This window comes from Maylandia zebra, linkage group LG8 (genome assembly GCF_041146795.1).
Source record: "Maylandia zebra isolate NMK-2024a linkage group LG8, Mzebra_GT3a, whole genome shotgun sequence".
In the NCBI taxonomy this organism is placed as follows: Eukaryota; Metazoa; Chordata; class Actinopteri; order Cichliformes; family Cichlidae; genus Maylandia; species Maylandia zebra.
The window spans coordinates 24,305,351-24,331,503 of record NC_135174.1 but is presented as its reverse complement, the minus strand read 5'-3'; the positions used below and the strand labels follow the sequence as shown (position 1 = coordinate 24,331,503).

Below are 26,153 nucleotides of genomic sequence, written 5' to 3'. Positions count from 1 at the left end.
TCAGTGCTGTCGCTCTCTATACACAGTTCACACGATTGCAAAGTGAAAGCAAAAAACAAGCGCAAATTCAAACGCGACTTCAATATGTCACATATTGACAGTGGCTCACCGATGCCAATGACATAATTACCCAGCTACATTTCCGAAAGAATGCAAAAGCATTGACATATATTTTTCCTACAATAGCCCGACGGGCAGGGAAGAGATAGATTTTGGTAGCCCGACTGAAAAAATCGCTAGCTCCGGGACGTCGGGCTAGCGATATTGCAAGCCCTGTATCTGATTGAGGAATCACATCATCTTTGGAAAAGAGAGTTTATTACAGAGAAATGGCTCTTTCCAAAATAAAAGCTATACTATCCGCTTCTTCTGGGCTATATTCTCAGCAGCATAAGGAGAATCACGTGCTAACAGCTGTCTAAATGACTCGGCTAAAGTTAGTAGCATGCTTGTTGTTTTTGTCTTTGCACTAGGATGATGTCGGCGTAAATGTGCAGTCATATTCGTTGTGTTCCCACTAGTGCTTTCAGGTTAATCTCGTTGAAATGACCTTAACGCCACAACACGGCAAATCTCCGTTAACGAGCTACCGCGGATCGCTCCGTGCATGGGGCTAGACGGCCAACACCTTAACGAGCTAACTGCGCTAACACACTAGTTCACACCAATGTAATTGAGCATTGCATGGCACATCCAACATACTGTTTCATATGAAAACCAAAATAATTCCAAACGCCAGATCTGAATGAGGTTCAATTTGCTTGTTGCAAGGAGAGCTTAACTTCTGTCTCGCTAGCTTGCCCTGCGCTCTTCCTTCTGACTATGCTGTCTGTGTTGAGCGCTCAGTGGATCTGCGCTCGACAGTGCAGCCTAGGCGGAGTATGCATATATGTGTTTTGATGTTGGGCAAATTTTATTTTATATTTATTAAGATGTTACACTGACGAAAAGCGCCTGAAGTTCCTTTAGCCGTGTGTTTGGCGTCTGGCTTTGAAGTGATCTAGATGTTTGCTTGCAGTGACTTCGGCACCATGTGACTGTCATAATGTGTATTTAAAGAACAAAAGGTAGGGCTATAAATAGAAGCAAATCAGTACATACAACCCCTACATTATGATAATATATTCCCTTTGATTGTAGCTCCCTTACAGTAGCTACAAGAACAGGTAGCTTTAAGAAGGATTCAGATGGTATGGTATTTTTGTTTCGAGTTTGACAGCTCTGTGATTGTCGTCACTGCCAAAAATCTGGGCCTTGGCCATATGTTTGACTCTGCTGTCATATTTTTAGAGTGGGAGAGTTTAAAGATGTACAAAGGGATTGCCTATGGTTCGCTCAAGGGACTCACTGTGGGCTCGGGCATCCAGATTAGAGATTTTGTTACCACATCAAAAGAAACCTAGACAAACTGCTCGCTCCTGCACAGGGTTGGCCAACAGCTGGCTGCTACACAGACGCTATAGTAAGAAGAACTAAAGGGAACAGAGGGGATTGTGAGGGAGAGAGTAGCATTCAAAGAGACGAGTGAAAGAACACAAGTTAACACAGGCAGACAGAGCCCATGTTTGATCATGATCACGATCACGCCCCAACCCCCCACCACACCACCTACGGGAGCGGTTGACTAATGACTGCTAATATATTCACTCCTTACTACTACCAGTCTGTCAACTGGGAAGCCTTCGGTGGCTCAGTGTTCAGACTGGTGCAAAGACAGCAGCTAATACATAGAAATGACATGCTGTCTGTATGGATAGATGATTTGCTTTACTTTTCATGTAGGTTTCTTCTGTTCATGGTCTTCATGGGATATCACATCATTAGGGAAAAACGATACACTGTATATAAAAGATGGACAAGGCTCCCAGGTATAAAAAGGACAACCAGAAGAGGGCGCTCCTAGTTGCAAAAAGAGGTTTTGTATACCTCTGTTCCCTTGATTGTTGTCCTTAGTATGAGTTTAGCATCTTACTCACTAGTTTCACATCTTGTTCAAATGCAGCATGATCTTCATTTTGTAAATTTTGGTACCCAACAGTGTCGAGAACGGTAAATCAGCATATCCTCATTATGATTAGCAACGTGCTACTGTATGGTGGTAAAGCTTTTTGTATCCTTCACTCATGGTGACTGGTTTCAAAAAGAAAAGATGGCAGCAACAAAAATGCCCAGTTCTAGGTTTCAGACATAGAACAATGCAACCCAGTGAGTGACACAAAGACTATTTTCCAGCAAAATAAGATGTTCCTCGGCATGATAGTATTACATTGGATAAACCAAAGCGAAAACCAACCTGTTGTTGTCCTATAAATTTAATCTAATTGCATTTGATTAAAATTATTTCATACAATCTATCAAAGATGCTGCTGTTTTGTTGGTAATCTGCCGAAATGTTGACTAAAATGACCCCACTTATCGATAAACATCACTTGTAAGTTGAAATTAACCAGTCAGCACTTACCTTCTTCTCCTTTACCTTCAACACAGCAGATATATTGACCACTCCAAATTGAAAATTTACATAACTGTGTAAACTTTTATGCTTTAACGAAAAGATTCCCAATAAGGTATGTGTAAAACACGGCAAAAGTGGAGCTCTGGCAGGAACCCGGGGCTGTTTTTAGTGATTGAAGTACTGCTGTGCATGCTGTATACAGATCAAAAGGGTCCAAAACATTCAGTTTTTTCACACATATTTTGTTTTTCTTCTTTTTAGATGTTTTTATCTTTCTAGTCGTGGCTTGAAATTGATGAAAAATTCACAGGTTTGTGGTTAGCTTATACCAACACAAACCAGAGCTCTGCTGTAGTCATGTGTCTGAAAACTATGAATCGATCCAAGTGCATCTCAGCCGTCCTCCTGTGGTATTAGCGGTGAGGAGGTAGGACGTTTACCCCAGCTACATCTTCTCCATTAATGGACACTTCCTCAAGGGAAACCCATGGATTCACTGACCTTGGAGGAATGCACTCTGCTCCATAAAGCCATCACCATCTCGTTAAAACTCATACATAATTAGCTTGTTTCGGACCTAATGTATGCTCTGATTACCTCATTATTGGTTGCTGCTGTGTGTGTTTTTTTTATTGAAGCACTGCACCCATGTCGTCCCCATTTGATTCAAAGGTTTTTTTTCCCTCCGTCAGAAGGCACCCAGCTTCTTTACTTGCTCACACTGTCTTGGAGTCAATCTAATGAGGAACCTGACAGTGTTCTGCCTTTTCCGCCCATGAGCAAATGGAGAGGGGAGCCCGGGCTTTAGATTGCCCGTCTGTGTGTGTGTGTGTGTGACTTCGAACTGACGAGTGAGAGGACACAGGCTGTAGACAAGCTGTCCGTCTTCAGAGAGGTGGCGTGGCGGCTTGGACTGTTTAATGGCTGTCAGTCAGAGTTTCGTGTAACTACCTGCCAGTCTGGTTTGACCAGCCCTGCTGGAAAACTGAGGGGGGAAAAAAAAACCACACTCTGCCTCGAGCTGTTTTTTTTTAAAAAACCAACCATCTTGTGCTGTTGGCTTCAATAACATTGATGTCTGGGCCAATTCAGAGGCTTATATGTCCAATTACAGCTGTTTGAATTTAGCCACCAGTCACTTTTTTGTGCAGGGTGAGTAATTAACACAACCTTGAGCTCTGCGAGTGGCACTCCAGTGAATAATGTGAAATTGAAATGAAACTGATCTAGTAGGCACCTCTAGGGCCAAGTGTGATTGAAAAACATGATACCACTGGTTAGGGTTTGTTATGGGTGGGGGGTAACCAGGCAACTGGGTGATGGGATGAGGTCTTTAAGGGATTTTTAAATGGGTCCTATTGTAAAGTTGGCAACTGAAATCCCTCCGCTCTGGGGGTGTGTTTGTGTGTGTTTGTGGTTTTGATCATCTGATCATCATGCAGGCTCACCCGGGTGTTTTCTTTGCTCTCTTTAGTCCCAGGAGTCTCTGTAAATAGGAGTAAGGATGTGGACATGCACGCTTTGTCTTGAAAAGGCACACACCTCTTTCTCTCTCGATCTCTCTCTCTCACTCACTCACACACACGCAGGTGAAGGGCGTATTTCATTACGTCACTCGAGCCGTAGTGGTGATGAGTGGTGCGGAAGGAGCTGTCGTCGGTATGGGAGCCTACTGCTAGTCGCTGTGGAAGGCAGCTTTTTGTAAACAGTTGAAAACTGTTTTTGTTGTTGTGGCTGAGGGGATTTTGGAGTTTATGTAAGGAGATACCTCAACCGAAAAGTCCGGCTGTTGGGGAATGTGTTAGTAATGCACAGCTCTGAGCTATGGGAGAACTCTGGTAGGGTGCTTCATTTTCTTTTCCTGCGTGCAGGTGCTGTGTGTCCAGGTGTGTAGTCAGGGCTGTAGTTTATTCAAAGGGAGTGTAACAAGTGTACTGTGTGTTTCTAGGTAAAGAGGTTATGGATATATAAAAAATGAAATGTTGTAAGGTTTTGGGGTTTTTTTGTTTTTTTTCTTGTGGCAAAATAAGCTGCTGTTCAGTTTTCTGCCCACCACTGACACACATTCTCCCGTTCCTTTCTCTTCTTTTTGCTCTCCCCCATCTCCTGCCTCCTCCTCCTTGTGTCTATCTGCCTCCACAGGGGAGTCAAGCCAGGAGCTGGGCCCCCCTCCGTCCGTGGATGAGGCAGCCAACACATTGATGACGCGCCTGGGTTTCCTTCTCGGAGACAAACTGAGCGAGGGGCCAGCCGGTACCCAGTACAGCATGGAGGAACCCGAGGCGAGACAGGTACCAGAAATATGCTTTTTTTTTAACTATTCTCAGCGATCTGCACTTTTTCCCTGATGATAGAGTTCATCACGTGATGCACGCAGTGTGAATTTGATAAGAAGCCTTCTCTCAGATTAACCCAGTAAATACTTGTCATAGCTACAGACTTTCATTCTATTTATCCTAATCTATATCTGAGTCAAACAGTCGAATCTGTCTTGTAAGCTATGTGATTTTCACACATTTGCATTGTGAGCGATCGCACTTGGAAACTTGAACAAACACATCTGATTCGATCTGTTTTGACATTTATCTTCATAATATTCGTGTTTACAGTCAGTTTTGACAGATCTTTGGAAGTCAGGGTAGCCAGATCAAAGGACTTTTCAGTAAATTGCCCTCATGTGCCAGAGTGCTTTAGATTCTGAGATTACCAGTGCCTCTCCATCAAGTGTCAGATATCCTCCTGCCTAATTAGCTTTTTATAAAACAAATATGATTATTTTTTTCCTTATTTAGATTATTTCTAGATTATTCAAAGGAAGTTTCTTGAGCCGACACGCGGCAGGTTAGACTTAATGTTTTGCTCCTGCGCCGTAACCTTTCTATTTGTGAATTTGTCAGTTGTGCAACAAACAGCTCCTGGCACAAGAGACTTGCTCTAAGCTCAGCAGCAGATGCCCTGGTATCTCTACCTAAACCTAATTTGACAGGTATGAATTTTCCAAACTGTGCAAGGAAAAACAGTTGCCGCGGAGAGGCAGCGAAAGAGAAACAGGGTGGGACGGGGAGGGGGGGTACAAGGGGCTAACCTGTTGCTGAAGCATTCAAGGCAGGCATAGGTATGTGTTCGCTCTGAAACAGTGTGGATAAGCGATTAGACTGATGGACTGCCTGTGCTTGATGTGAGCGCTGCTGTAGCAGTGGGGGTGTATAAATTGAGAGAGGTTTATTCAAGCGGCTCTTTTTAGAGACGTGACTCACACGAGCACCCCGCTGCATCGTGCACACAGTACAAACTTATTGTTTTAGATATCTGCCCCAAATACTGTTCTCTGGATTGCAATTTTGTTTGATTCATTAACCACCAAAAATGACAAGAATTGCCTCGAGACACCATCTATTAGCAGATAAAAGAGTGGGCTTTTGTTGTAATTCTTCTCATTTGCTTGGGATTTATTAGATTTTAATGGACTTTGGTTAGTGCAGTAATTCAGGGGTTTGACACTTTGCCCTCCACAAGACAACAAAAATATGCAGAGTTAGGGATTAGCAGATCTTGATGTAACCATAAACATACAGAAAACTACTGTTAAAGTAATAATAACCACGTAAGTGCAACATAATATAAGTAATATCGTTTCAAAGCCAATTTCTAAATGTTCATTAAGTGATTCTAATTCATGTCTGAGACGGTGACTGAAGATAAAAGTGTATAATTCAAAGGAGGTGTGCATGTTTTGATAGGCAGTGTTGGTCAAGTTACTTGAAAAAAGTAATCAGTAACTAATTACTGATTACTTCCCCAAAAAAGTAATCCCGTTACTTTACTGATTACTTATTTTCAAAAGTAATTAATTACTTAGTTACTTAGTTACTTTTTAAAAACACGATTTACAACCTGAATAGGTGATAAAGCGATAGATCTTTCAGCCCAATTCTACTTTTTCTGCATAATCCATCATACAAAATGTAATCAAATGGAAAAGTCTCTTTTTTTTAACTTGTTTATCAGTTTTAATCTTTTAACTTTATGCATCAAGCAAAAATTTAATTATATGCAACATTCTCTGACTTGAATAAATTAGTTTAACATTTAAAGCTATTTTCTGCACATTCCAGCACATAAAATAAAATATTTTTTGTGTTTACACTCACTCTTTCAAATAGATGCAAGTAAAACACAGCAGAAAATAAATAAAGTCAAAGACTCAGCGGCCCTGTTGCTCTATTTTCACCTGTAAAGCAGGAGTGGGGTAGGCGGAGGTTTACCCTGGTGCAGGTGTGCCGCGGTCAGTTGAAGAATCCGCGACTTTCTCTGTGAGTTTCCGTTGCGCACTCGGTGCTTGCTTGGAAGTTTAGGGGGTTTTTTTCGCTGTAAAAAGAAGTTTTCTTCCCACGCACAATGGACGCTAATGTTTTTGTCACTTTTTATGGAATCAAACTCAAAGTAAGGTCAGTACTTCCACGCTTTAAACGCTGCACGCTCATACTCTCTCCCACAATCGATATGTGATCCATTGTTGATCTGCACACAGCTGTTGTCACTAACGGCGCACTCGCTTACGTCACTGTCGTGAGACATTCTCGCAAAAAATCACGGTTTTAGTAACGCAGTAACGCAGCGTTCCTATGGGAAAGTAACGGTAATCTAATTAGTTTTTGCAATAGTAATCCCTTACTTTACTCGTTACTTGAAAAAAGTAATCAGATTACAGTAACGCGCCCATCTCTGTTGATAGGTCAAAAAAATATTAGCTCAAGATAAAAAACATACATTCATATGCCATCCAGATATTGGTAGGATACCGCTACCTTCAATTTTTTAATTTTCTTTATATATCTTCAAATCACACCAACAGTTTTCTCAAGGTTCTTTATATTTATAATGTCGAGACCCTTCAATAAATTTTAAAAGCTGCTGCTTCAAAGTTGGGCGTTTTCACATGGGCGTCTATGGTGATGGTCTCGGCCTCAAATGGCTGACATAGTAGCCCTGGTGGGGTTACACTTGACATATAATGGGAAATAATGGCTCTGATACTACTCTGATACATTTCTCCAGCCACCCTGCTGGACAAATGATGTAATAACGCAGCTTCTGTCAGAAAAAGGAAGAAAATAAAGTGCTACATGGCTCTAAAGGCTTATCAGTGAACACAATATCAATATTTAAAAAACAAAAAACTGTGTGTTCGTTTTCTTGCAAACATCTTTGTTGTTGCAGAAGTCAATTCAAGATTCTTTGTTTGTTTTTCTTTGGGTCTCCCTCTATAATGCATAAATTCTCCTTTTTGGCATTTTTAAGGTGATCTTTGGTATGCTGGGCGTCTATAATTCAGTGATCATTATAAAAAAATTGCCATTTAACATGTTTGACTTCCTACAATAGCTGCTGCAAGACCTCGCCAGCTGATAGAACAAGGTGACCTCAACTTGCAGAGGGTGCAGTTAATTGCCTTTCATACTCGCGTGCTCTCGCTCCCTAAATAGATGCAGTGCTCTCCAAGTTCAATCCAATCCACACGCGACATTTAAGGTCAAACCTACAGAAGGCTGCGTTCGTTATCTGAGCTGATAGAACTGCGGCGTGGTTGAGCGCACGCAGGGTTGAAGATTTGTCTGCTGGTGTGGATGTTTGGTTACATCGGGGTCAAGCTCTTGTAAACATGACACTTGAGCGGTCTCATCCATGAAGACAGCAGAGGGCAGCGGTGACTGAAATACTGGTTGACAAATTGTTATTCCGCAGGCACAGAAACACTGTTTAGTGTCAGCCAGAGGGCATTTACTTAAAGTGGAAGTGTGTTTACAGGTGTCACAGTTATCCCACTAATCTAGTAGTACTCTGCAGTGTGTGTATTGTTGAGGTGAGTAGTTGTTTATTGTGAAAACATATGAGTGTTCAATGGTTCCAGGTTTTCAAGTGTGAGGGTTTGCTGCTTTTCTTAAAAATAAGGAATTACAACTACAACAATTTTTCAACTTATCAGTTAATCGGCAGCGTTTAGATAAAAGTTTTCATGTGTTTGTGTAATAAGAAGACTTTATCACAAAAATAATGGCGAACGGACTACATTTGTGCAGTGCTAGTCAAATCAAAGGGCCACATTGTCTCTCATTCACCCACTCGAATAGATAATAAGCAGTTGCTTGGTTATTTGGAGCAATCAGTAGATTAGTGTCTCTCCCAAGGACATGTTGACATGTGGACAAGTGGACCTGAGGATCAAACCAACAATCCTGCGATTAATTGTCACCCTGTTCTCATCTCCAAGCTCAGGAGGCCGTCAACAGATAATTGGCAGATTAATCAATACTGAAAATAATCATTTAGCTACAGCATTACTCCTGACTCTGGATGTCTGTTGGCTAATCTAAAATGTATTTGCTTGGTGTGTCCCTTCAGACTTCCTCCGGCAAATTAAACTAGACCAGATTTTGCCCTGAGCGCCACTTCACCCCTCTTTTCTGTCTGTGCTTAGGAGAGATTTCCGTGTGTGCCTTTCAGTGACTGACGCAAATACGTGGTTACTTGGCTTGCTTGTTTTTCTGTGACTGTTGCATGCTTGTATCCTATAAATTTGGGCAGGTTATGTGTTTTGCACAAGAGTACATCTGTGGGTGTTCAGAGCAGCTGCTGATTGGATGCAGCAGAGTGTTTATATTTTGTCGCCCGTGGTCGATTGTCTCCTAACCCGAGCTGACATCGAATAGAGTCACTCCAGGGTGCCTGGAAAGTGCCAGGACTGAAAATACTATACATTTATACTACATATAAGATTGTAGTTATGGCAAAGAAGAGGAAAATGTGCATGAAAATAGGGGTTTCTATGGATCTATAAATGCAAGTTAAAGTTAGTATTAGTGTTAAAATGTAACACTGAATCTCTCTATTGTTTTCTGAAAAGAAACCACATCACTGTATACAGTACATATGCTACTTGTAAAATGTATTGGCTGTAGTGAAGGTACCATTATTAAGTATTTTTAAATGCAACTGCCAGGAGTGTTGAGTGTATTTGTGTTTGTAAACATGCTGTACATTTGCAATTTTCGTTAGTTATGCAACGTGGCCTAATTGTTAAAACTTCTTCAAGTGTATCTTGTAGAGAAATGGAGCATATTATGAGTTAGTATTATATGTGTTTGTATACATGTGGGAGAAGGACTAAGAGGATCAGCAGGGGGCTGAGCTTTTGAAAACTGCAGTATTGGAATGGCATTTTCCTTCATATGAGTCACATTTTAAAAGTTCAAACGCTGTACTTTTGCCATTAATACCCATGTGTGCTAATGGAGCTGTGGGAGCCAAAAAAATCTTTAAAACTGTGTTTATTTGTGTCCATCCTAGGGCCAGAACCAGAGGATCAGCCCGTGTTCCACCCTGACCAGCAGCACTGCCTCCCCACCTGCAGGCAGCCCCTGCTCAACCCTCCCCCCTGCCATGCCCGGCCAGGCTGGCAACAGGGACTGCGCCTACGGTTCTGTCACTAGTCCCACCTCGACACTGGAGAGCAGGGACAGCGGGATTATCGGTGAGATCTGCGTGCTGATTCACATAAAACGCCCGTAATGAACATGAGTACATTCATGAATACAGAAAGAAGAAGCAACAAACCCCAAAGAAACTTGAGTTACAATATGATATCGTATCTTAGGGGAAAGAGAAGAGGGAGGGGGGTTGTTTTTGTTTTGCTGTGGTCTTTGGGGCTCCTTGTTTTTTTATGTCTAGGCCATTGAGTTGGGTGAACATGGTAATTCTGCTGGTTCTTTAAAAAACTGTATCTCTACATCTTGTTTTGTCTGAGTTAACCAATCAGACGACTCCAGGTTTTGACCCATTGGCTGACCTTAATGGCAGCTTTATTGGGTTTATGGTGGAGGTATCTACCCCGGAGTAGGTACTACATTTCCCCCAGGAAATAATGCTGCTTTCCGTTTGAGGTGGGATGTTGGAAATCTGAGCTGGAATAAACCCCACCAAACCTAATTTCATAATCTGAGATGGTAGCAGTGCACGCAAACCTTAGTAAATCTGTTCTGTACATTACTGATTTGTATTTGTTACTTGTTGAATTAGCCATATACAGGGCGCTGACTAGGCTTTGTCTGTGATTGTTCTGTGGTAGTGTTTTTAAGATCAATAAACAGACATTATGCTGTATTGTTGTGTATAGAAAGCAAAACAAATTTTGTTTTCCCCACTACTACTACTGAAATGCAGTCAGTTCAGGAGAGACATCACTTAAATGCCTTTACAAGGTATCCAAGGTAAAAGGAATGCAGGGTTGCCACAAAAACAAAACTAAAGAAAGTACGCCTGAGAGTTCCAACAGTGGGAAAACGGGCCTGTGCATTTCCAAACCACTCTGTACAACTCTGATTGTGTGCTAAAGCCAAAAATCGTAAAATGATATTTTGAATTGTGCAAAACAGTTTGATTTAAATCTGAGTCATGACCAACAAAAAGAAAAATGGTCATTCTGAATGCCATATCCAGACCCGAGCAAGGTACTGTCCAAAAGTCTTCTTTGATCTGGTCTGTGATCAGTTCCCAGTACAGCGAAGGTCCTTTCCTGGTTTTTACACCAACTGGAAGCAGCTTGATACCTCGCCATCATCTGTGGCATTTATGCATCAATTGAAAGGAATCAGGAGCGCCGAAATGCTCTCTGGTGCGAGGCAAAAGTCGAAGCAGGTGCCGTCATTGTTTCCTGGCAACAATGGTGAACACCTGCAGTTTGATGAGGAAAGCATTGCATCAACATACCATTGATTCAGAACAACAGCAAATAAATGTGAAAGCAGATGGGCTGGGTGGGTGAAAAGATGACAAAAGAAACTCAAACAAACCCAGTGTCTAAAACAAAAGAAATGATCTAAAAGACTGTGTCATTGTTTGTGTTGCAGCAACTCTGACCAGCTATTCGGAGAACATGGAGCGAGGCAGCAAATACGGCGAAGGCTCGCGGGGAAACCTGAAACTGTGGCAGTCTCAGAAATCAGGCATGGACTCGTTCCTATACAGGGTGGATGAAAACATGACCGCCTCCACCTACAGCCTCAACAAAATCCCTGAGCGAAACCTGGAGAGCATGTCCTCCCATTCTGCCCACTCCATCCCTCTGTACCTCATGCCCCGCCCTAATTCTGTGGCTGGTGAGTCCCTTTCTCTTTCCCCATCCCTCAACTGTGAAAGTTTTTTAAAAAAGGTATTTGTCCAGGAAGCCAAAAATATGGTTATTTACAGGCGAACGACCATGCAGCATACAAATTTTGCCAAGCTAGGGAGCCTTTTCTGGCAAAATTGGATTGAGCTGCTGATGTTTAGCCATGTCACGCCCTATTTCTGACTTCTTACTTGCTTCCTCTTCACTCCTTTCAGCCTCTCTTCCCATGCTTGTTGTCCTACAGGACAAACTGTAATCCTCCCCTTTTGAATTATTTTGCTAATTTTTTGTGATCGCAAAGGCCCTAAATATATAAATATTTAGCGTCTTGCAGGCTAATTTGCATGACATAACCTGTATTTTTTTTGTACCACAAAAGGTTGTTTGAGTATCTGTAGCCTTGTGGGGGTTCTTCTTTCATTTCAGAGTAACTTAAAAACTGAGGTCTCAACTACATTTCTCCTGCAGTTCCCTAAAATTTGGTTTATTCATAAGAGTAGCTCACATGTGCTTTGATTTGATTACATTTCTCCTTCATTTTTGGGAGAAAACTGCTCTAATTTCTAGCTGTCATGGGGTTATGTTGAAATTTTGGGCAAGTGTAAATCCATGCTGGTATTTTGTTAAACTCTCACAGCCCTCTGGTGTAGATTGAAACCATGCAGCAGAATAATACAGTGTGGGAAAGGGAGCATCTGCAGAATAACATACTGCGGCTGGAAGAATATTACACAGGAGAAACTGGCATTTGTATCGCTAACAGAGGCCTTGTTGATATTGGGGTTTTTTGGCCTTGAAAAGCTCCCGAACATAACAGTAAATATTTTAGGAAAAAATGTCAGTTTTATAACACAGAGGCTGCCCTAACGGGCCTGATTGTAATATTGTTCTCATCAGAGAGGCTGTTACAGACGATGAGCTCTGTTATACCTTCACCTACTCCTCCTGGAAAAAGAGTACATGCGTGCAGACTCTCTTATATATTTCACTAAACACTGTAATATGCCTGACAAGGCCTGTCACTGCAGCTATGACCCTCTCTTTATGCTGGTCATGTTCTGCTGTTTGACTCTGTCTGGCAGCGCAGAGACACTGTCGGGTTTAGAGATTCATCCTCGATCTCATCTCCGCCCCGCAATAGTCAGATCTTCAAAAGAGACTGAGTGGGCTAGATACGGCTTAAAAGACATGATACAAGCTGCAGATGATGCAAAATATAAAATGGAGAGAGTAGAAAAGGTGTGAGCGAGGGAAGAATAAAAAAAAAAGGGAAAAGAGCATATGATTTGTCTGATGGCATTTGTGTTCGTCAGGAACAGGAATTCCATATTGAGTAGTGGGAGATGGATACATGTGGAAGAGGAGTGAAAGGGAGTAATCATAATCTCTCTTTCTCGCTCTGCCTCTCCTCCACAAAGAATTATTAGATGATGTAGGGATGGGAGGCAAGCACAGGCTGAGGATTGGCTGGGCTCACACAGCAGTGGAACATCAAAGCCCCAGGCATTAACCGTTTCTATCCCCAAGAGTGACAGAGACTCGCTTTGATGTGCGGGGAGAGAGGGAGAGCGATACGGAGCGAGAGCAGAAGGCGACTGGGGAGGAAAGAGAGAAGGGAGGGGGCTACTCTATTACCTAATGAAGTCAGTGCGTTGGTAGAGCTGAGGATAGATATGGAGGAAGGAGAAACCAAAACCAAGATTTTTTTTGTCCGTTCACACGTCATGATGATTAAGACAAGTATTGAGTAAATTGTAAAACTGGAGGACTTACAAACAAAAATTGAACAGAAGGAGAGTGAAAATGGTTAAACCGCACGGTGGGAACTCCTGACCACTGTTGTTTAGGCTTGAAAAAAGAAGGCTAACATTTCCCACATTGACACTAGATGGCCTTTGTTAGATCCTAGATCCTTCTCACCTCACTGATTTGTTGTAGAAGTCCAATGAAAACAGTGGAATCGACGATACTGCCACGTTGATTTAGGAATCTTGTAGTTTTTAGGGATACGGTTTTGGTTTTTATTTAAAAATTAAAAAAAAAAAAATTAACAATAGGGATGATTAATTAATTATAAATATAATCTTACTTGTTATTACATGTATTTATTTCCTGTTTCACAAATAAAGGACAAGTAATAGTGGCTAAGAGCTTGTCTACGTACAACTCTGCATATCCTGGTGTTGATTATGCTAATAAGCTTTCAATAGAATTGAATTTTTTAGCCTAGCATAAACAGCCTAATATAGCTTATTAGCATAATCAACACGAGGATATGCAGAGTTGTACGTAGGCAAGCTCTTAGCCACTATTACTTGTCCTTTATTTGTGAAACAGGAAAATTGAACTGGGACACAAAACTCAGACATTTGTTACACTAATGGCAAATATGTTTCCAGGCAAAATATTTCTAGTCTAAGGTTAAAAAAATCACTTAGCTCTTTTAACCAAGGCGAAATGAAAAAAAGTTTTGTTTTTATTTGCTATGTACTGTGTACTATGGCCACATGTAGAGAGGATGATGAAATGTAAAAGACTGATGGTGATATCTTCGTTCAGTGCCCACAGGGCACAGATTCAGTTCTGACTGTTTTTAAAAGCCTTGTGACCAAAGATAGCCTGGGACAAAATTCAGATAATGACAGTAATTTAATACCTCACAATGTGACTTCTGCTGTGACCTACATCTACAAACCAACCGACTGTAATGCGGCATGAAATGATGCGCTGAGCAGCGCGACACCGGCATGTGTTAAACAAATTGTTTGAATTTCCAGCAAAGCAGGAAATTCGAGTGGCAACCTTCAGGGATAAAAAAATTAAACCACCCTGGAAGTAGTTTCATTCCAGTTTAAGTTTCTCCAGTGGTCTCTTGCGCCAAAAGCCAGGCAATCACCATAGACTATCATTTTAAAAAGCCCAATTTTGTATCGTTCAAAAGTATTTTTTCAGTGCCATAATTTTGCCAACCAATCGAATGTAAAATGCTGTAATAAGCACCAACGCCACAAACACGCCGCGATTTTCAGCCCGGTGACTACAGCTGACGATAATTCAGCCATTGTGTTCAATTCGTGCTGTGGCTTCATGATAACTTGAAATCCCTCCTTCATTCACACAAATCCAAAGCGAAGTTTTACCTCATATTACCCATGTGAATTCAGTCATGTTTGAAACCTGGAAATAATTAACAGCCTAATGGGCATGAGTAAAAACGTTATTGCCTGTATGTCAATTCACCTCATTATTTAGACACTAATGTAATCGGGCCACTGTAAAACTTAATGTTAGGCTTTTTTGTTTTGTTCTTTTAAAACTTAAAGCTTTTTTAACATGGGAGTTTGTGGAGATTGACTCAGTTTCAGAGTCAGCCTCTAGTGGCCATTTAAGGAACTACGGTCTTAAAGGTTACCACTGGGTGTAGGTGTTATTTTTCTAAGTCTACATACATCAAACTTTTTGTTGTAACTAACCAATGAAGGTCTACACCTGAAGTTGCCAGATTAGTGATGCAAATACTGTGGAATCTGCAGGTGTTAATGACGTAATTTACTATGTATTTACAAGAATACATAGACGTCTCAAGAATCTAGCACCAACAGATATAACTGCCTGGGGAACTGTGATATTCATTCTCAGAGAGAAGACTCGCTCTTTAGTCTCCAAATTCACTAAATTAAGGTAACGGCTCACTTGAGATAACGTTTTTCATTTGGGGGATGCACAGTCTACATTGATTTCCTTTTTCCTTCATTTCTTTTCCTAATTTCCTTTCTGGCTTTAGTCTGCTTAGATACATGGTGTTTTAACACCCAGAATTATTGTTTAAATACCTCTACCTCCATTATTTATCATTGCAAGTCATCTCTCTGGTAGATGAGAGGAGAACAGCGAGGCATACAGAGCTCCAGCAGCTACCTCATATCTGTGATGAGTAGTCGACTTCCTGGCTGATACTGGCTCTGGATAGCAGCCCAGCTGGTCTTTGCGAGTGTGTGTGTGAGCGTGTGTGCGTTTATGCCGTTTGTCGCTCTTATAAACAGGAAGTGTCTGATGTGGCTGTCATTACCCAAAGCTCCCTGTTGCAGAGTTCAACATTTTTCTCACTTTTTTTGCTACACCTTCCATTCTCTCACTGTTCCACACTTGGGTTTTTTTCCCCTCTCTTTTTCTTTTCACTATCCGTGTAGTCTTAGCGCACTGGCACGAGAACTGTGAATGTGATCCCCAGCAGCCTGCTGCATTGCAGATAGAGACGATGAGCACACGGATTTGAGTCCTCGCATTCAAACACAGTTGAAAAGGAAAAAAGAGACTTTTCAGCCCTGTAGGCCTGAGTCATTCTTCCTTGGTTTTGCAGGAAATTAATGGCTCCACTGCCCTTGCTTTTAGCCTAGTTGGATGGCCAGCACCTCCCAATTCAGCCAGGGCTGAGGCTTCGGCATTCTCAGCTGCCATTTTCCCTCCATTTTGGGAAACCCATGTGGCTCGTTTTTTGGGTCCATGGCTGGGGTGACTCAGGCAGTCAGCAACACACAAACACAGCCAGTACACATGCTCTGCACTCGACTAAGCTTAACTCCAGTGGCACAGAAGCCACGCTTTGAACCAAGGACAGGACATGGATCAGTGCTGAGGTGCTGGTGAGTGTTACACAGGCGAGAGGTGCCGGGCTTAGAGGCCTGCTCCTCTGAGATTTACCATGCCTTAGTTTTTAGAACGCCTGCAGAGAGAGAGAGAGAGGCAGACGACAGAACTGAGAAGAGCCATGGATTTTCGGTCACACCTCTCTCCAACTCCTTGAATTTGAATTTTCAAGGAATTTGAAAACTTCAGGTATTGCGTGAAAGACAAATTTCGGAGCGCTGCTTTATTTTTTTCTGGATTACTAATACTGAAACCCATTCTGTTGATCATGATGTACACACCGAGGTTACTGCTGAGGTCTGGGATTACAGATGGGAAGAGCAGACCAAATGTATTCAGGAGTGCAAAATGACAGGAAATTACAAAATTGTTGTCCATCTGCGTTTATCCATCAAAGCTTGCAGAAGACGTTCTTGGTTGAGTCTACAGGTGCACTTCCATCATGTGAAGTGTTTCAGGCCATCTGGCTGAATTGTTTCCGTGTTTAAAATCTGCATGTCGCGGTGACGTGGTGACTTGGCAACTCGGCGCTCATCTGTCAAGGAACCACCAACCTCTCGATTAAGTCCCTTTAATCCTTTCTGCATTTGCCTCGTCTTTCCCCGCTCTCACCTCTTACTGAACCGAGGGGTTCAGGTGTGACGGGGAATCTGTGTGCTTACTCACACTGACGGCACCTAATCTCATTTAACATTCAGTGGTTCCGAGTGTTGGCCCTGAAGACACAGTGTGGTGTGAACAATCAGCAGCCAGCGTCAGACGGTGTTCACTCCATGAATAAGACATTTGTCTACTGAGCTAATTAATCCTGAGAGGGGCCGGATGGCATCTGTCTCCGTGCCGCGTGACAGACACAGAGAAGAGGGAATTTTAGGACATAACCATGTAGGGCTGGCTTTCTCTTTCCTGTAGGAGTCGGCAAGTGGAAGAGCAGAAGCCTGACAGCTGCCTCAGGACAATGACATGAACCTTTGCCACCTTAAGTGTGTGTGTGCCTGTGTTTGTGTGGTTTGGTTATTGTAGTCTCTGAATGCACATGTGTGCTGACAGTACTGTTTTTTTTTTTCTTCCTCTCACTCTTAAAACATTCCTCTCTGTCTCCCCTCTGCCTCACACACACAAACACACAGCTACCAGTTCGGCCCACCTGGAGGATCTAGCATACCTGGATGAGCAGAGGCACACTCCATTACGCACCTCGCTGCGCATGCCCAGACAGAGCACCACCTGCGGGCCGGGTCGCTCCGGGCAGGATCTGAGAGGTGAGCAATAAGCCAGAGTAAAGGAGAGCACAAACACACACACATTTGCACAAACATGGACCTCCTTATATACCTACTTAACCTTCTTATCAGTTGTTCAGTACGAAAGACTTTAAGCATTGTCTTTACGCTGGCTATGAGAGCTACACGTGACAGACTTGAACTGATTATGCATTGAAATAATGAAGAAACTGGCACATTAGTGAGATCCGTCTTCCCCTCTCTATATAAAGACTCCAAATACAAAGGTATGAAGAATGTATTATGATAGAAAATTATTAATCTGAAAAGTTGACATCCTGGTATCTTAGTAACTAAAAGTACAAATCTCAAACTAGTGGATATCTGGATTTTGTATATTGGAAGAATGATAGGAAAGAAAGTAATATGGCTTGACTCACAGACAGATGGCAAAGTTATATGGTCATAAACCCTTAACACATGTATCAATCCCAAATAATGAATTGACCTTTAAAGAACAATTAAAAAACAAAAGGTGTTTGTTATAACATCGAATGAAGCACTTAAATGCTAAAAATTAATAAATGCCATGCTGTATATGTCCATCTTTTTTATACCGTATGGCATGTGCTTGGGTTTCGTTGAGCATTTTGTTTGACTCTTTAATTTTCGTGCCATTTCTGCATCAATATGTGATGACAACGTCTTTATTTATGTACAAATCAGGCAGTAGGTGACTGTTCACCACGTATTGATAGTTTTCAACAAAATATCCTCCAATTCTTTAATTTCTTTTGTTTGTTTTCTAAATATTATGGGGACATTTAGTTTGGATTTGAGCATTTGTGTGATCTTTGTTTTTATAACCGGAATATGACAGTGAGGTGTGGATCTCACGGAGAAACCAAGCAGAGTGCACACTCATGCAGTGGTGAATCATATCCTTCCTAATTGGTTATTTTACTCTCAGAGACCATAAGCTATTAAATGAACACTGTGCTGTACCAGGTAACATTAGAGATCTGGGTTTAATAACAATCTCAACAGGAAAAGTTTACAAAGGCCATAAATGAAGTGAGCAGTAGTCATTTTCTCATGGATTTCTAAATAACCACAGAATCCGCCCCCTGCTGGTCACTAGAAAGAACACAGGTTTAAGGCTTCACTTTTCAGACCTGGAGGCTACGCCCATCTTTTATGTATATGTACTATGATATAAACTGACCCATTGCAGTCATTTACTGTAGTGAAGCATTGCAAGGACTCGGATGATTCTGTGATCAGTAAATTTGTTTTGTTTTAATTTTTTCCACCGATCGGCCAGCTGTTTCACGTCATCCACAGTTCAGACGCAGCGATCGAGACGCTGTTCTGTTCTGTTTCTCATCCACAAACAACAAATCTCGCAAGGCGAAGCTGCATGACGAGCGAGTTATTTTTAAAATTCAAATCAAAGTCAGTGACGGTTCGTTTGTGCTCTGCGGTGTCTTTCAGATGCAAATGCCTGCACGTATCGCTAAGCTCTTATAACAGACCAGTGGTGCGGCTGTGCTGTTGGTGGTGAACTCCGGATGTCGCCGGCTGTTGTCTGTTGTGTCCTCGTGTCGTCCTTCCGTTTCGCACACAATGAGCATTTTGTCATACTGTCTCACTACTAAGATAAAATTTGTCTCTGTGCTTAACATTCAGAGTCCGCTTCACTGCACATTGTTCAAGTCTCGAAAGCAGCGAGTGCCTCTGTGATGGAGCAGCCTCCTTACCACATGGCCAAATGGCCTTATGTCACATTATGTGTCCCCTTGCCCTTCTTCCTCTATCACTTAGCCAGTAATGAGCGCTGTAATGACAGCCCTCTGCCATCCGAGCGAACACAGATATGCATCCCTGTGTGCTTTAAACACCTGTTAAGACCTCACTTAGATGAGATTGTGCTCGACTGAGCGGCGATGTGATTCCCCTGCTCAAGGGCAGCTGGCTGGCGACAGAGTCAAAGAGGTTTTATAGGGAAGGAGGGACATGGACATGAAGGAAAAGGGAAAAGACAGGAGACATTGGGTAAGAAGTAGTTGCTCTCAAAGCCTCACTGTTACTGCCAGAGCCACTTGTTTCAACCTTCCTCCTCTAAGGGCAGCCAAGTGTGTTTACAAGCCAAACGACTGCATCCTAGCATGCTTTCTGCCTCCTTGGATCAGTGTCAGTGCCTCCCTGAATGCTCTGCTCCTCTGCTTTCAACAGGAGAGACAGAGAATGAGACAGAGAGAGAGAGAAAAGAGAATTGAAGAACAGTGTTTTCCCCAGAAGATTATGTGGGGACGAATTACCTCAAATAATTCTTGAAATTGAAACCAGACTTGAAGTAGGGAAAACTCAGACTTAAGGATGAACCAAAGAAAAGATTATTTGATCATCCACTTCAGTTGTATTCTGTTGTCTTGAAAGCCTTTTGGTGTTGCTGACCAGATTGTTGATTTTCTAATGATGACCTGCTTTATTTTTGACTATATAGTACCGGTTTGTAATTCTTCACACATGAATAGAATAATGAACAGGCCTCACATGACCACGGAAATTTTTGTCAGTTAATTGTCAAGTTAATTTTGAGCCTCTGCAATTCCTAAACAGTGCAAAATCTTTAAGAAGTCCCTTGAACTAAAGCTGAAAGTCTGCACTTCCTCATATCCTGGTACTTTGTACATCGCCTCACTGAATTTAAAATAAGAGGATAACTTACAAAATTGTGTCATTGTCCAAATATTTCTGGACCTTAGCTGTATTACCAGGTCCCTGCTCTCAATAATAGATGTGAAATGCAAACCTTTAGACAGATTCTACATCTAAGAAAGAGGCTCGCTGGGTATTTTGCATGAGAGGTTGCTGGATCTGGACTTACTGGAGACTGTTGGTTATGTACAGTATTGATCAGGTGGTAGCCAGCTGACAGATGCAGCTCTCTCTGTGGTTGATTCTGTCGAAGCTTCGTTTGATGCCAGCCATCGAGGGCCCAAGCTGTGCTGCTGTTTTGAGGAGAGTGAGTCAGACTGTAATGGACCTTCTTGTGCTCCTGCCTGCCTACCTCTAAGATTTACCACCCACCTTATCTTTTCACCGCAAACTCTCACATAACTGTACACTGCACACGCATTTATCCTAGCGTTCTCTCTCCTTGTCTTCGTCGCTCCACTCCATCCCTTCACCCCTCACCATCTTTTCACCTCGGCTCGCATACACAGAACAGGCTGATGGTTGCACCTTTTGGCTGATAAAATATTTTTAACTCCAAATGATTTTATTACTCCAATTTATTTATATATATATATATATATATATATATATATATATATACATACACACACACACACACACTCCCTGACAGGAGTGAAAAGTAAGTAATAACTCTTAGAAATTCAGTTGAGCGCTGCATTTGATTAGACATTTAAAGGATAAGGTTTGTAATGTGCAGTATTCTTCTTACTGTCAACAAGTGACACAAGAATACCAAAGCAAAGAATAAATGGATGCCGCTAACAAGTATGACCTATGAAGCATGATGCAGTTCATTCATCTGTGCCATAGAGATCTATTGTTGTTGATTAACCTGAGCATGGTAATTTCTTTCCAGTAAGCCCCACTTATAGCAAACATATGACACAAGTACTCGCTCGAGCTACAAATGTGCATTCATTCATTCATTCAGCCTTTTAGAATGAACTTCATAGCGATTACTTTTGAAAAACTGAGCAGCATTGACCTGGTTATTTAAAATAATAATCCCCTTTTTAGAGATGTTTCATGTCACATGTGTGCACGCACCCGTATTTGTAACAGCGTGACAGGATGTGAACATTAGTGGTACTCCACCTCGGCTCGGTGGCACCCTTCCTTCCCCAACTCTGCTCGGTGGCATCCTTCCTTTAGTCGTTAATTAGGCTGAAACAAAATAATTCCTTCTTGAAACTCCTCAAAGTGCTTTAATTATAGAGAGTTCTGGAAAGACTCACTTCTGCTAATTCTTTGCTAATTAGTTATTTGTTTTGCTTTGTGCACCAGTAGGAGAGCGCCGTCTAGTTCTGTTGTTCACAGAGTATTCTGTAGAGTTCAGAAGTGGGGGAACTTAGAACAAACATTATATATGGATACAAAAGCACTGCAGGTCAGAAAAAACAAACAAAATGCATGTTGTGAAAACGGTGAAACGGTGGTCTAAAATTTGTTTTCCAACTTATTTCACACATTTGTTTTTTCGCACAGTTGGCACACAGCTGGAAATTGTCATCTTCAGACATTTTCTTCTACTAGAATTATTCAGCTTTGTGTAAGTGAGGGTGCTGCCTGGATTGCAGAAAACAGCTGACTTTTACCTACACTCTCCAAGTGCTGTCAGATATCATGCAGATCCTGCCGGGAAAGATCGGCATGTTGCACGATCTGAAGGTTAAAGATCTTCTGACGTCCGGTCCAGTTGCATTGAACATTTGCTGACATGCACCTCCATCAGGTGATGTCTAGAAAAGTTTAGGGCCACTAATTAGAACTACGGTGGTGTTTACAGTACACATTTATTTACAGTAAACACAACTGAAGAAGAAAGGTGGTTCTCATTTCTACTTTAGTTAATGTGGTTAGATAATGGTCTAGATTTGATGACAGTGCACCAACTTGTTCGGAGCTTCAGATACTGTTATTTGCTCTCCGAGTACAAAGTCATAATTTATGCAGTCTGCATCTGATAAATGCATTTTGACTCCAGCTATCTAGGTTTGTAATATTTAAGTGTGTGTTGGGGTTCTTCAGGGGGTTTTGCATGTTATGTAACGTAATGACATAGTTTTTTTTTCCTTTGCTTGGTTCTAAGACACAAGTTAAGTAATTGCTATGCCAACAAGGAAATAGTATTTGTGAAATGATCATTCGGTTACCACGTTATTTTTAAGATCACGCATTAGCCATAGGCACATCCAGGTGTAATATGTTGCTCTAAGCTTGCTCTGCAAATTACATAAGATCAGATTTTTTTTTCCAGCAAATATTATGTAAGTTCCTGTTGTTCTGGCCATGTATTTGCTTAGCTGTAGCTCTACATCAACTGCTATAAGGCATAACTCGAGTTACAGAAAAACAATCCTTCAACAAACTAAGTTTAAGCTGGGAAGTTGTTCACCTGACCTGAGATAACCCATCACCACACTCCCCAAGAGCCCCTCGCAACAAGCGGTGATCATCTAAACTGCTTATCATCCTCCTTCCCTAATATATCCCCTCTTCCTTCACTGTTGTGCCAGTTTCACTCTCCTTTCCTCTTCCCTCTTTTCTTGTTTCTGTCCTCCACCTCCCATTCTCCTCTCCTTTCCTCCTCCTCTGCTTCTCATCTTCCTCCTCCTCTTTTTCTCCCTCCTCAAGGCTGTTCAGTCACCGTGAGTCATCCTCACCTGGTGAATAATTAAAAAGTCTGAGACTCTCACTCCGTCTGGCCGTGGAGGGTTGGCGTTAGAGGGGGAGGAGGAGGGGGGAGGTGGAGTGATACCTTGCTCAATGCTGCCTGAGGTGGAGTGTTATGGGCAGGATTATGAGTAACTGCCAACCATCCCTCTCAATCGTGCACACGCGCACACACACTTGCTCTCACCATCCAAACAACTCCCCTAGCCCCTGTTCACAACATGGCTGCCATGTTTTCCTGAAATACCTGACACAGTGGAGCAGCGGTGGCTGTGCGACTTAACGTGCATGAAGAGATGTAATCGTTTCTGCCATTTGGAGGATGGTGTGAGGTTGCGCTTAGTAATTCCACAAGGACGGAAGAAGCTTTACGGGCACGTTTGGCGTTCAGTCACCCCCAAGATAATTGGATTAGCACCACTTAAAACTGAGTCTCTGGGTATTTAGCTTCCTACTTCATTGACCTGAGGTATCTAAGCTATTGTAAGTTGCAACACTGGGTGGCTTTCGGATCACCAGTTTCGCATCCTTCCTAGCGTAAAACCCAACTGGAAGAATTTTACATCAGCACAGAGTCGCTTCTGTCTGCCTCTGTGTGTGTTTGTTGAGTTAGCACTAAAATAATCTGACCTGGGAATATGGATGAAACGTCTTTTATTACACTGGGCTGCAGCTGGCACACAGCTTAGTGCAGTAAAACGCAGTGCTGGCCGTTCATTTGGTATAAACGTAGAGCAGCATTTTACCCACTTCCATATGTATCTGCATTTCTGCTGATTGTATAAGACAGAATATTCTCAGCGTAATCGTCACATTTCTTTTTGATTCTGCGATTATAATTAGCATTCCTGGAAAAAGGGCTAGTGCTTGCAACAGCACTTTGAAGTGCTGTGTGGTACAGGACATTAAGAGCAATATCAGCTCATTATCAGCAAACTGAAGTCTTTTAGAAAAGACATACAGCTCTAATGCAACGCTCACTCCCTCCTTGCCCCCTGCATAATTTGCAGCACTGTACCTGCACACACTGAAGAAAGAAATCTGTACACGTTCACCATCTTTCTCCTAATGTATAGTTTCTACTGCTCTGACTCACAGCATGCTTTTTTTTTTTTTTTTTTTTTGCTACTATGCTGCAGAGTGTGAAATGAACTACTGCACTGGCTATTATCTGACCAGCAGCTGTTTCTCACTGCATACTGCAAGAATCTGATTAAACTTTACCCCAGCGTACAACCCAAAACGAAAACCAAGGTGAAAATCAGATTTTTACAGTTCGTTTGAGGTTCCCTGTAATAACTTCAGATTCTGGAATATTTTACGTGAAATTGCAGTTAACGGGCTTCAACACACATGCACATGCGCACATTTGAGCAAAATAGGCTGTGGAGTTGAGGTTGGAGTCTCTCTTCACGGGGTCGAATTACTGCTCGAACTGGATTCAATTACTTTTATGGGGATTGATTGATCTCGCCCAGCGCAATGGAACCAATTAGATTCTCCCAAAAGTGCAAACCCTCTCCAACCTCCCCTCCAGACATGCTGAGAAATGCGCTCAATGTAATTCAAAGGATTTCAATTAGTAATCGACCCTGGTCTGGTGGTTCCCCATATTTCTGACATGATGATGTGCTGATGCTGCTGCTTCCTCCCCCCCCCCCCCCCCCCCCCCCTCCACTGAGTTACACCTTACCCTGTGCTCTGACACACTGCACACCGCTGTCAGTTTCCATTTCTGTCCTCACTGCCTTATTTTTGCTTCTCTCTCATTACCCTCTTTCTTCTTCTCTCTGTCTTTCGCTTGCTGTTTGTCCCAGCTTCTGCAAATAGCACCCATGCCTGGCAATCGCAGTCACGTAAGTTACTTCAACTTTCATTTGCTGCAACAGGCAGCGTGTTCTGCTCAAACTCGCTCTGCTTGCTGGCTAATGCGCTACATGTGCTCCAACACTCTCACCAGCAAAGCGTTTGGATTATTCACGTAAAACTCTAAGCTCGAAATCGGGCGTAGCTGCCAAATGCTGAGATAACACTTAAAGGAGTGACACCGTCTAGAAAAGAGCGTGTTTTTACTCTCAAAACTCCAACCAGTTTAAAAGATGAGGCCTGGGAGATGACACTCAGAGGCAGCAGACTACATTTTTACACAGATTTTTATCACACAGCTTCTGAAGTTCATACCAGATTCATTTTAGCCTCATTAGTCTTTAATGGTCCATATGTTGTGCTGAAAAGATGCCCAACCTCTGCAGGACTTTAGTTTAATTACTCCCCCTAGTGAGTAGAATCAACAGTCGACCATGACTGTTAAAAGCAGTCACTCCCTCGACTTCTTAAAAAATATCTTTGACAACCGCGTGAACTCAAAGATTGTTTTGTTGTAAAATATGGGCTGGTAAGTGGGGAAGATCGACAATAAAATGGTGTGAATAATAAATTCCTGGGAAGTAAAAAGTTGTCATCTTTACGTCTTTAAAGTTAAATTTTCTTGCCTTTAGTGTTCCAGAAAGTGGATTACTCCAGCTACAACTTGTAGGGATAAGTGTGCAAAACGTCAAATCAGTGGTGCATTTACTGCCATATTGTGCACCAATGTGTAGCTAATTGTGCACTAATACAGATGGATACATTGTATGCACCTATATCGAGTTCATGCACGCTGTATAATATATTATTACTTGTACTAACGCAACTACAAGGTGGACTATTATTGCAAAATATTAAAGTAATGACACAGCTTGTCGCTGAAATACCACAAACTCATTCTCTATAACCCCGCAGTGCGTTTTGCTCCCTATCGGCCTCAAGACATCGCCCTCAAACCTCTGCTGTTTGAGGTGCCCAGCATCACCATGGACTCGGTCTTCACCGGCCGCGAATGGCTCTTCCAAGAGATCGACGCCCACCTCAACAACCCCAACGTCAGCACCAACCAGGGCGTGGTGATAGTAGGCAACATCGGCTTCGGCAAGACGGCGATTATCTCTCGCTTGGTGGCGCTCAGCTGCCACGGCACCCGCATGAGACAGATTGCTTCAGACAGCCCCCAGGCCTCACCCAAACGTAGGCATATGTTAATTTTAAATATGGTTTGCCTGGTTTTGACTGCACAATCTTAGTAATCACAAAAAAAAAAAACCAAGCTGACTTCCAGTTTAAAATTGCAGTACTTTGGAAATCTTAATGAGTCTTCAGCCGTTATGTAAAAATATTTCACATATTTGAG

General features: G+C 42.2%; 1 protein-coding gene across 12 annotated transcripts in view; it reads left to right on the top strand.

Moving 5' to 3' along the window:
• tanc2b (tetratricopeptide repeat, ankyrin repeat and coiled-coil containing 2b) overlaps positions 1–26,153 on the top strand; it is a 174,711-nt gene that overhangs the window by 125,259 nt on the left and 23,299 nt on the right. For 7 of the 12 annotated variants that reach the window (XM_004556728.4, XM_004556725.4, XM_004556723.4 and 4 more), the window contains 6 exons: positions 4,598–4,746; positions 9,803–9,986; positions 11,362–11,610; positions 17,399–17,530; positions 24,745–24,783; positions 25,709–25,990. In XM_004556728.4, the coding sequence (XP_004556785.1) occupies positions 4,598–4,746; positions 9,803–9,986; positions 11,362–11,610; positions 17,399–17,530; positions 24,745–24,783; positions 25,709–25,990 (1,035 nt within the window). Of the gene's footprint in view, positions 1–3,936; positions 4,342–4,597; positions 4,747–9,802; positions 9,987–11,361; positions 11,611–17,398; positions 17,531–24,744; positions 24,784–25,708; positions 25,991–26,153 lie in introns of those variants that run through there. The other 5 variants (XM_004556727.4, XM_004556726.4, XM_076887668.1 and 2 more) reach the window with 4 other exon arrangements.